The sequence below is a fragment of the Danio rerio genome, chromosome 3 (assembly GCF_049306965.1).
Source record: "Danio rerio strain Tuebingen ecotype United States chromosome 3, GRCz12tu, whole genome shotgun sequence".
In the NCBI taxonomy this organism is placed as follows: Eukaryota; Metazoa; Chordata; class Actinopteri; order Cypriniformes; family Danionidae; genus Danio; species Danio rerio.
In genome coordinates this window covers 56,352,345-56,365,000 of record NC_133178.1, presented here as the reverse complement: position 1 = coordinate 56,365,000, position 12,656 = coordinate 56,352,345, and the positions used below count along the sequence as shown (strand labels likewise).

Below are 12,656 nucleotides of genomic sequence, written 5' to 3'. Positions count from 1 at the left end.
AATGGTAACGTTAGCTAAACTGGGCTAAGTTTACACCGAATTGGACTCAAACTCATTTTAACGTGCAACGTTTAACTTATATTGATTTATACTATATATATTAGCTGTTGTGAACTTATTTTTCTCTGGTTTAGAGTAACTTATATCGTTAGTTTGAGAAAATAACTTCGCGACGTAACCTATAATAACATTAACGTAAATCTATACAATATGCATAGAGGTAAAGTTGGTTTTATATTCGCACATTCGTTCATTTAGAAGTCTCTATACTGTTTACCATGTTACTTTAAATATTCGATCAGAATTAGCATGCCAGTATGACTTGAAATCAACATTAACATTGTTTATTTGACCTTGAGCATGTTGTACTTTGATAGTCATTGGCTGCTATTATGATTTCGCTATTTAGAGTTTGCAAATAATACTTTTATGAAATTATATTATTAAGGGGGAAGTCTGAATCTGCTAATATAAAACCAACTTTACCTCTATACATTATGCTAATAACCACCTTTTGGCTATTTATTGTTTGCTATTTTTATTTTTATTTTTTTATCACAACTCTTGACATTTGGTTTAACATAATTGTTACCATTATATTTTTTTCTGTTTAGATATGGCACTGACACAGCAGCAGGTTTTGGCTGAAGAAGAAAACAGCATTTCGGAGGAACATCTTGATCAGCATAGCCTTATGCTTAAAAATAAGCAAGACCAGTAAGCAACCAAGGTAAACCAATAAAAAAAAAGTTGTGTGGAGGTTGTGGATTGTATCAAGGTATTCTTATCTGTATTTTTGGCTTTTTTATGGTTTCAATATAGAATACTGGGAGCTTGCCTGTGCAAACTGGACCTCATACAACAGTAAGTACTGTACATCTATTTGTTTCTCAATATAGTAATGTTACTTTTAATACAAAATGTGTCACATGTTTAGTTACTAGCTAAATAAAAGATTTGTTTCCCTTTTTAATAAACCATTTAGTAGTTTTTTTTTCATCTTTGTTTATAATATTTTTGAGCAGATTGAGGTCTGTCATGGGTCAGACATTTCGTTATATAATAATTATTATTGGGATACATGCATTTGTCTATGTATTAAAAGTCTTTTTCCCCATTTCATGTTGCCTAATTTTTTTTTTGTATAAATAATTCCAGAGGATGAAACAAAATGCATAGCAACAACCAGAGTGAGCCAAAAGAAGGCAGGAGAAGTAATGAAGAGAATGACAACCATGAACAACAGTGTGTTATCCTTCTTTCACCAGCTAACTGAGAACATGGATTAGGTAAGACACTCTCAATAGTTGTATCAGTATTCAGTCTGTTTTAGTTTATTAGGAATGCATAAAACAAATTGTCTAATCTGTCCTGCAGTTAATCAACCCATCACAAATGCTACAATGTTTTTGTAAAACCTTGTTGGGGGAAAAAATGAACAGGACATTCTGGTTAGTTATCTTTTAAACATGGTAGTGAGCAGGTTTTGAGCAGGAGCCAGTTGCTCAGTACCAGCTGAAAACTAGCTCAACCCAGCTGCCATGCTTCAAAATAATTAACCAGTATATGATTTTTTTTTTTTTAAACAAGCTTCTTCTATGCTTATGTTAGTCTGTCTCTCCTTATCCAGAGTTCTTCATAATCCTGGACTGGGCCAAATCCTGACCAGATGCTGTGGTGGTCATGGAGGAGTGATTCCTGAAAGACACATGTGATCAATGAGTTTCCGCATTGATCCAATGGGCCAGCCTGACCACCCGCTGGTGACCTTTCAAGCCTCCGGTGCCTAGACTGCGGCCTTGCACAAGTTTGGCTAGAGGAGAACTGGTCTTGCCAAACTGAGCCTGGTTTCACTCAAGGGCTTTTATTCTACACTTTCGTCAGTTGGTGAAGTTTGTTCCATGCCACTGTCGCCACTCGTTCACTTGGCTTCGATTGGTGGATCGGTGGATTTGCTCTTCAGTATTTGGACTTTCAGCAGTAACATTTACTGCTTCAATTTTAAAAACTGGACTGAAGCAGCTTCAATTTACAAGAACTTCTATGTTAAGCTGCTTTGACATCATTGATCTACAGTGTAAAAGTGCAATAGACCTAAAGATGAATTGCATTTGAACATGTGAATTCAGACCTTGTTGAGCATTTGACACCAGAATTTGTAATATTTTAAAGTTGGGTTGTTTCTGAGTCGGCTAATAGTTACAAATATTTATTTTTCCAAAAATATGCAATTCAGACGTTTAAATTATTAATGTACATGTATGTTCTAGTGCTTTGTGTAATTTATTTATTTTTAATCTGTTGATTTTAATGCTTAATGTAATTTTCACACATTTTCCTTAAATGCTTTAAACATTATTAATGTTTTAAAGAATGGAATATTTTGTAATTGTGTCTGGTTTAATGTCAGTAGTACTTAGTACAATTGGGTTTTTTATTCTCTCAACAATATGCAGGTCAGACACTTAAATTAGTTTTGTACATGTATGTTCATGTGCTTTGTCGTTTTCAATGTTTTTTTTTTCTTAAAATAAAATATTTTGAATGATTGAGATGTAATGTTTTTACACGTTTTTCTTAAATGTTTTAAGCATCTCCAATGTTTTAAATAAAGTGTTTATTTTGTTAATATTTTGTAATTGTGTTTTTTTATGTCAATAGTATTAAAATAATATTAATAAAATTATATTATAAAATATTTAAGACAAAATTAAAAGGTTTACAGTAGCTAATTGTTTACTTAGGTTTTTACAGTAGTTAACCATTTTCATACACTACGGTAACATGCTGTAAATGGATTTACGGTTGTATACTGTAAATCTCAAATACAGTAACTTACTGGCAACAGTGTTGCCAGTAAGTTACTGTAAAAACCCTTTGAAATGTCTAACAGTGTATATAGGGTAAGAAGTTGTTTTTTTTTTTTTAAACTTACATGACTTTTATCAAGTTTAAGTAGAGACAAACAAATCTGCACACTCCAGTTTTGAGACTGTGGCCTATTTTGCTTCCATAATAGCAGAAAGAAAACATTCGAAACTAATTGTGTTTATTATAATGTATATACAGACTTTGCAATTGAAATTCTCATTTTTTTGAAAGTGAATCATGAATCTGAAATCTCCAGTATTCAGTATTAATTCATTCATTTTCTTGTCGTCTTAGTCCCTTTATTAATCTGGGGTCACCACAGCGGAATGAACCGCCAACTTATCCAGCACATTTTTTACGCAGCGGATGCCCTTCCAGCCGCAACCTATCTCTGGGAAACATACACACACACACACACACTCTCACTCATACACTACGGACAATTTAGCCAACCCGATTCATCTGTACCACATGTCTTAGGACTGTGGGAGAAACCGGAGCACCCGGAAGAAAACCCTCGCAAACACAGGGAGAACATCCAAACTCCACACAGATACGCCAACTGAGCCGAGGTTGGAAGCAGCGACCTTCTTGCTGTGAGGTGACAGCACTACCTACTGCGCCACTACATTGCCAGTATTCAGTATTATTAACAACAAATTTTAGAGTGTGTTTCCATATTATTGTCCCATTCTAAAAACCTGTACAGTCGAGAGTAATACAAATGTATTTTAATTGTGTGGCTGATTTAAACGTTGAAATATATACCCGTAAGTGCTTTATTTTTACTAAAGCTCTATATTTGTAAATATTTAAACATTGTTTGATTTTTATCAGTTTTTGATTATTATCAGTTTTTTTATCAGTATTTTGTTGCACAAACACTTCCAATAAATATGATCAATTTGCTAATATTTGATTCAAATGGTCTAATTTAAAAGATTTTCCTCATATGCTTATTAAGATTTGCATGAAAACTATGTACATTAGCAAAATTGTACTGCTAAATTTGAATATGTACATACGTTTGCTCTATTTGTTGTAGCTTTGCAAAAATTAAAAATATTAAAAAGAACATTATTAAACAATATTAAAGTTACCCGAACTGCTTCCTGTTGTTCATTCGCTATTGCACAATACAATTGGTTGTGACAGAACAATAACTATTATTCCTATTATTTGTAGTATATCCATAGCAATTTAAACTCCCCCTTCAATATGTCAATCAAGAGACAAACAGCTAGAGTTTTGACTGCATATACTCTGTGGAAGAATGAGTGTGTGTCTAATGCTCGGCTATACACACAACAACCACTGATATATTTCAGCAGCTGATGCGTGACATGATAAACATGCTAATTTGCATTATTACTGATGACAGGTAATTCTTGAAATATAAACATCATGTGTGTTGACCTAAGATGCATTATTTACATCAGGTGTCCACTTTCTTCTTGTGACTGAGTGTTAAATAAGCCCTCCTATGAATTAGCAGTCACTGAAATGGCCCACCGCCAATTTGAGTTTTAGACTTCTCGTATAAAGTGATGACAAAACAGTTGATTTTGCTCACATTTTAAGATTATAAGGCTGAACGCCATCAAATGCCATCAGTCTAGACTCTAGAGACATTTCCTAGTATCTCTCTGTTGCCATCGAGATTTCACAATAATTAAACCGAAAAAGCCAAGGTAAACACTAATGCCTGGTTCAGACTGCATGATTTTAGCCCCGATTTTGATTCGCCAACAGGTTTTGAGAAATCGCAGACAAATGCCTGAAATCACAGGCAAATCTGTGCTCCTGCACGTGAGTGACAATCACACAGTATGAACTATCAAAGACACAATCTAAGAGAATCGCAGATGAGTCGACGATGCCTGTGAGATATTTGGCGTGTTAAATATGTGGAGCTGTCGCCGATTCAAATCATGCCGTGTGAAATGAGTTTTGACTGAAAATAATTTTGGCGATCACCTACAGCCAATGAGAGAGCAGCATTCACTTGTGTGTGTGTGTGTTCCTGCTGGCCAGCAGGAGGTTGGGGGAGAAGTTAACAGCGCTCATTTTCGGTTTATTTGGACCCAAGAAATAGAAGAAAATCTAGTGGAGGTTTGACAGGAGCACCTGTGTCTGTTTGATGTTTCATACAGAAAGTTAAAAAAGAAAGTTGAGGAGAAATTGCTAATTCCCTTCAAACACAGATGAGCAAATATGCACATCTTCTACCCCATTAAAGGCTTCTTTCTCGTAATGTAGTTAATAACAAAAGATATACTACGTGTTTTTGGCTGTGAGACGTAGTTTGGACGAAGTTGTAGGCGATTCTTCCTATTGTAAAGTCATGCAATGTAAAAGCCCCTGTCGCCGATCCATTTTACAGTGTAAACAAAGCAGCGACAAAACGCTAGCCCAGACAGTCATGCAGTGTAAAAACATCTATGACGCAACTACTTTGAAAACCATGCAGTCTGAACTCCACATAAGGTGGCTGGTCAAAACCACAAGTTGTTTAACTATGATAGAGGTTCAAAAACATATGTTTTGGCAGGCGGAATCTTGTTATATTTTTGATTTCAGTTGCGGGCCAGAGGGAAGAGGATAGCAGGGCTGTAAATGGCCCAAGGCCCAGTAGTTTGAGACCCCTGCTTTAGACATTGCACTAGAGAATCATTCACATACTAGCTCTAAAGTGACGATAGTGAAGTAGCAACGGTTTCTGCTGTTCTGACGTCAGCTGCAGATGTAAATGAATGGTGGAAGAAAGTAGTTCCTCATTCAAAAGGATTTTCAGACTCTCCGTGTTTGATTTTCTTTTTTATTTACATAAATTTGCCGTCAAACTATTATATAAACGCAATATCACACTCGTAATAGTGCGATGTGGCTGTATATCATCACTGGTGGGACACTAATATTATACATATTTATGACACAGAATTTTTATCTGTAAAATACAAACATGAACTTGTATGTCATATGTGCAATTTGAGCTCTGGGTTCTCTCCCGGGACAGCATGCCAAACCTGCTATAAATGCCAAGCATATCTAAGTGGGAACTATAGAAATCAGGTTTACTTGGGATGTATTACTTATATAACATTGTATTCCTTAATCCTGGTTGATAAAAGTAATAAAGCAGTAAACAAAAAATATGATAAAGAAACATAAAAAATCTATTTTTAGTACACGATGATTAAACAGAAATTGTAAAGCTAGCGTTCTTAATGTTTTAAAATTTACATTCTGAATATGTTTACAAAACTTATTATTAGATAATGGCTTATTTGCATGAATAAATATGGCTTTTATTAAAACTCACACATCAGTTGTCTTAACTTACTCAGCTTTATCTATTAACATTTGCACATTTAAACTTTGCACATATTCATTGCACTGATTCACTTATTTGAACTGTGCATATCCACTGCACATGGACATTTGTAAGTATGTACACACCCACTCTTGCATACACATTTGTAACTATGTTTATCTATCTGCACACTTCTGATTAATAATAGCAACCTGTACATATATTCATTTATTGTACATCTCTGTTCATAGCTAATACAATCTGTATATATAGTTCATAGTAATCCATCTGTAAATATTACTTTAGTTTTTCTACAACTGCACTTGATAACTTATAACTGTATCCTGCACTTGCTGCTATTGCACTGCTGGTTAGACCTAAACTGCATTTTGTTGACTTGTACTTGTGACAATAAAGTTGAATCTAATCTAATCTTATCTATTATTTTATTTTTTAAACTCATGTCAGTGTTCTTATATTGTATGTTCACATTAATAATAGAGTCAGGGAAAGATATCTTCATATTACAACAAGCTGAGTTTCTCATATTTCTTACCTCAAAAACCTCCTCATCTAACAACCGCGTGCCAAACACGATAACTCCATCAGTGCTGACCACAGGATCATCTCCGCGCATTAATTCCAGCGTCTGCACTTTCTTACAGTCCAGGTACAGCGTAACCGACTTTCCCTCCACGCTGTAGGCGATCCGATGCCATCTGAGAAGAGAAGACAGCAGGTTAATCAGAGTCAACAACAGCAGAGCTTCATCACAGCAGAAACTCAGGAGGAAAAGCCATATCTACTGCCCTTCCAGGAGCAGGGCTATTAGAGGTGGATAATGGGTCAAATGTGAAAGATAATGGGTTAAATGTGAAAGAACACTCTATAAATTGGTGCTCTGTGATACCAAAGCCAATTTAGAAGCCTGACTAAAAGCGTTCTATCTGCTAGAACTACATTTTAAAAAAGCACACTACCTGCAACAATATGTCTGCTAGTAGGGCTGCACAATAGATAGAAATATTACTGTTATGGTGATAGTGGCATATTCAATACTCAGTAAGGTGCAATAAATTACGGTAACACTTTATAATAACTACACACTATGAGTCATTTACTAAGCATTAGCATCTAGTGAATTCATTAGTTGTTAAGCCTTAACTCTACATTAATAAACGTTAGTAAGCAGTTCATAACTGCAGCTACAAATGCTGTATTCTTGACTTATAAGCACCTATATAATGTGTTTAATAATTGTATTTTCATACTTAGTTTATGATTTATATTTCATTACTAAATTAAGTATTGCATTATTTACAAACGAGTTGTATTTAGGAGTAGTTGAGAGTTTAGGATAATTCAAAATGAGTTCGTAAATGATTGAATATTAATATATGCCTGAATAATAAGACATATAAACGTTGATTTCAATAGTTTATTAATCATTTACTAACTCATTCTGAATGATCCTAAAAACCCTCAACTACTCTTAAATACAAATGGTTTGTAAATAATTTGACACTTACTTTAGTAATGAAAAAATCAATCATTAACTAAGTATGAAAGTACAATCATTAAACACATTATATAGGTGCTTATAAGTCAAGAATAGAGCATTTGTAGCTGCAGTTATAAACTGCTAACTAACGCTTATTAATGTAGAGTTAAGGCTTAACAGATAATAAATTCACTATTTGCTAATGCTTAATAAATGATTTATAGTGTGTAGTTATTATAAAGTGTTACCTAAATTACTTTAAGGATGTACTCCTACTCCCAACAAGGCAATTAAAAAATTACTAATTAGATGTAACCTTATTACCTTTATACATGCCTTCCCAGTAGGTGCTGTTTTACTATTAATTATAAAGTGAACAGATTTGAAAGGAAATACTAGTGATGGGCGTAAAAAAACAATAGTTATAAGAGTCTGAATATCTGAGTTTTCATTCATTCGTAGGGCTCTATTTTAACAATCTAGGCACAAAGTCTAAAGCACATGGCGCAAAAGCATTAAGGGCATCTCTGAATCCACTTTTGCTATTTTAAGGATGAAAAAATACAGTTTGCACCCTGGCGCATGGTCTAACAGGGTTGTGCTTATTCCCTTAATGAGTTATGGGTGTGTTTTGAGCATAATGTGCATTAAACCAAAATCTCAAAAAGAGTCTCATCTCATGTTCCCTTTAAGAGTCAGTTGTGCTGCGCCATGGCATGAATACCCCTTTAAACGAAGATTTTTCAGGACCACATTCGAAACCGAGGGGTAAGAAAATTTTCCAGCAGGATTTTTTTTTTCTTATTACGAATTTTTACAACAAACAAGCACGTTTTAATATACTTATAACCATGTTCGTGTTTAACGCTAAAATAAAAACCGCTAAATTTCGCAATCTATAATCCATAATCATAACTCCTGTGAAGCAGTCCCACAACATTCTGACACTCAATGACACTCGAATACCCTGTCAGAAAAGCCTAGTAGCTGGGAATTACCTTTTTTACAGTGTCTGGTATAATGATTATGTTTTTCGAGTGTTTACATAATATTGGCCACTGTGTTAAATGCACAGTATTATGATCTTATTGACACATTAGATCGTTATGATAACAAAATTTTTGCCTTCAGTGATTTCCTGAAGAAAAATACCAAAAAAAAAAAAAAAGCACAACTGGAATAACTAACCGTACGTTCACACCGAAAGCGGCGAGAGCGTCCAAGGTCGCTCTGGCCGCCCTGGCGACAACGCTCTCTGCCTTCAGCTCCTGCGGCGAGAGCGTCAAAACTCGCTACATTGATCTCATATTTAAAGGAGCCGTTGCAGCATATCAGTTACATTTCTGCATAAAACATGTTTCTAGCGTGAAAATGTTGCGCACTTCTTATCAAATTCATACAACAATGGAAGATCAAGTTGCGTGTGGTGTGGCTTTGCTCTATCCAATATGTGTCCATATGTCTGAAATATCCTGAAGCAGCAGAACTGTTTTGTACTGTCACATCGCGTGAGATTCCCGCTTTTTTAGGATAAATTTATATAACATTAATGAACATCAGTAACTCGCCAGTAACTTATTTAATGTATGTTCCTGTAGGAAAAAAAATTAAATAATTGGAAATCCGGCGACCGCAATAATCAAACCCTTGGGAACAACTGTGGTCGGAACCAAAGTTCACTGGTCTGTGTTCTCTGAACTGCTATCAAGCGATGGACGTCTTCATTCTGATTGCTTGCCGCCGAACCACGTCATAGCTCATTAACATAAAGTTGACTTTATTTCAACTCTCCTCGACGCTCACGCCGGCGAAGACGCGCCGCGCGCTGCTCCTCGCCGCTTATCGCCGCCGGCTCTCATTGAAAATGAATGACTTCCGGCTACTTTGACGCTCTCGCCGCTTTCGGTGTGAACGTACGGTTAGGCAGTCGATTGTCTGATCTCATATGAAGCAAGAGATTGCGAGGGCATATGATAACGTGTGCAGGTGCTGTAGTGCTGTCCCAATTCTTAGGGGTAAATTTTGAAGCCATTCCCTTTCACCCTTGGTTTTAAGGGCCATGGGGAAGGGGGAAGGGGAAGGGTACAAAAATAGAAATGGGATATGGTCTTAGTCACATACGATTATTAAGAACTACAAAAGAGAAAAACGTATCATAAGGAAAGAAAACATTTTGACTATTTAAGAATTCTTGCAAGCACTCACTTGCCATCCGAAAGATTGATTTTTCTAAATAAAGGGTATAGATCTGGAGCCGGCTGGCCTTTGTGGTCTTCATAGAGGAACACAGGTGACCGGCCCATTTCAAGGCCCAGCTGCTGGACCCCCTGCTCATCATACAAAGACAGCAGGAAGAACTGAGAGTTTCTCTTGGCCTTCACCGTCGTCATCAGAGAGAAGTTCTCAGGGAAAGCAGAGTCTGTGAAGGAAACCACTTTTAACACACAGCCTGCTGAATTCACACTTCAGAAATGAGTATCTCGGGCATCCATACCTGGAAAGAGCTGTTTAGTCGGGGCGCTGAGCTGAATCTTCTTGTCTATCCTGTAAGCCATGTCTGTTTCTGAAGTGCCCTTTCTCTCGGTGCACAGACCGGCCTCCACTGTAACGCCCTCCATGTCTTCAGACAGCTCCAGTGCCCGCAGCACATCCATCACATTAGCTGGACACAAGTTAAAAAGATCTACAGTCATTTCTAAGCCACCATAAACAGAAGATCCTTGTCGTATTAGCATTTTTAAAAGTGCTTAGTATGATATAACAAGATTGAATTCAGATTCTTGACTGAATGAGTGATTGCACTCAAGCGCATCAAATAAAAAGCAAATGAGAAGCGTCTTGAAGAAGGTGGGGCATGTCAGATACTACAGCGCATTCGAATGGTCAAGATTTGATGAAAAACTGAAGTATGAGGTAACGTGAAAAAAAAATTGTTGATTCATTTAGTCAAAAATGACAAATTGCAAACTCGAATGTTTATATCAGTTTTATATCCTTTAAATACAATTTTTGTCACTGTTTTGTAGCACTCTAGCTTATAGATATTATTAAAAAATAACTAAAAAATACTAAAACCTAACATCTATCCATTTAATACAAAATTTAAATTTCACTGGACCTATAATCTAATCTTCAATTTTTGATTTGATTCAATGAAGAAAATAGCAACAGGCATAATGAAAAAATAAGTTCGCAAATAAACCTGAGTAGATTAAAACAGGATCCACCACCTGCAAATAATTCAATAATAAAAATGCATATAAATAGGGATGCACAATATATCAGGGGCCATATCGATATTGGATGATAAATGCTATTTTAATGATATCGGTATCGGCCCAATAAAAATATTAGGCTGATATCTTTAAGCCGTTAAATGATCTATTATTTCAGCTCCTTGAACTACTTCACATGCTTGCTGCTTGCCAGTTTTTTTTATTATATAACTGTTATTATAATTTTGGTTAATGTTCATTTATTTAGTTGCTTTATTCATGATTTTTGTAGGTCAGGCAGTAGATTTTATTTATATAAAAGAAAGTTGGCCATAATTATAAAGTTGATAAATAAAGTTCAGAGATTGGTTCAAACTTTTCTGAAGTTAAGAGGCCCTATTATACACCCAGTGCAAGAAGACACAAGATGTGCTTGGCGCGATGTGTTGCTATTTTCAGACCAATTCAACCATAATTTTCCCACTTTGAGTCACTTTGTTTAAAAAGTAAATCCATTTGCACCACTTTGTGGACTCATGGGTGTTCCAGTCTAGAAAGGAGGTGTGTTAAGGCGCATTGTTGACGCGTTGCTATTTTGAGAAACTGAAATAGACTGCACCATTGACCAAATGAAAGTTAGTCAAAAGTCCAGGGCAGAGTGTGTTAGTTGTGCTCCTTAAACGCATACACATTGCATAATATGTACAGGATTTAGAGCAATACTCAAAAGTATTTTAAAAAAATAAATAAAGGATTAAAATGTAACAAAAATTATTATTTTTCACATATAAAAACCACAGCCTCCATGCCTTCCTCAAGTCGGAATGAACAGCGGAATGAACCGTCAACTTATCCAGCATTTGTTTTATGCAGCGGATGCCCTTCCAGCTGCAACCCATCACAGGGAAACATTCCTAAACACTCATTCCTATAGCACATGTCTTTGGACTTTGGGAAACTGGAGCACCCGGAGGAAACCCAAATCACCACGGGGAGAACATGCAAACTCCACACAGAAATGCCAACTGACCCAGCCGAGGCTCGAACCAGCAACCTTCTTGTTGTGAGGCGAACGCACTACCCATTTATATTTGTTTTATTTAAAACAAGTTTAGATTGGTCAGGTTTAAGAGACATATGCATCACTCATGGGGCATAAGAACAGGATGCGTGTTTGGATATAAATCAATTTTTTGACTACACTTCGTTATTACTGTTCTTTATTAATCATCTGCTAAGTGTGAACAATTTAAATATATATCAAAAAAACCTAGAAGACTATTATTGACTATTAGTGGTCGGAAAAGGTGCACAAGTGACAGGGATAACTTCAGTCTTGAGAGGATTGTAAAGTAAGGACGATTCAGAAATCTTAGGGAGCTTCATAAGGAGCCACTCCTGAACAAAAAACAACGCCAAAAGTGTCTGTGCTGTGCTAAGGTGAAAAAGTACTGGTCTGTTGCCCAGTGGTCCCAGGTTCTCTTTTCAGATGAAAGCAAGTTTTGTATTTCATTTGGAAATTAAGAACCTAGAGTGAAGGAAGAGCAGAGAGAGAGAGAGAGAGGCACTAAAGTTAAGCTGCTTAAAGTCCAGTGTGAAATCTATACAATCAGTGATGGTTTGGGGAGCCATGTCATCTGGGTCCATTGTCTTTTATCAAGTCCAAAGTCAACTCAGCTGTTAACCAGAAAATTTTAGAGCATTCATGCTTCCTGCTGTCGACAAGCTTTTTGGAGATGACGATTTTATTTAGCAA

General features: G+C 36.0%; 1 protein-coding gene across 7 annotated transcripts in view; it reads right to left on the bottom strand.

The window, feature by feature from the left end:
- col5a3a (collagen, type V, alpha 3a) overlaps positions 1 to 12,656 on the bottom strand; it is a 148,082-nt gene that overhangs the window by 91,817 nt on the left and 43,609 nt on the right. For all 7 annotated transcript variants that reach the window (XM_068215533.2, XM_068215535.2, XM_021469216.3 and 4 more), the window contains 3 exon segments: positions 10,180 to 10,347; positions 9,891 to 10,104; positions 6,741 to 6,903 (listed from right to left, as the gene is read on the bottom strand). In XM_068215533.2, coding sequence (XP_068071634.2) covers positions 6,741 to 6,903; positions 9,891 to 10,104; positions 10,180 to 10,347 — 545 coding nt within the window.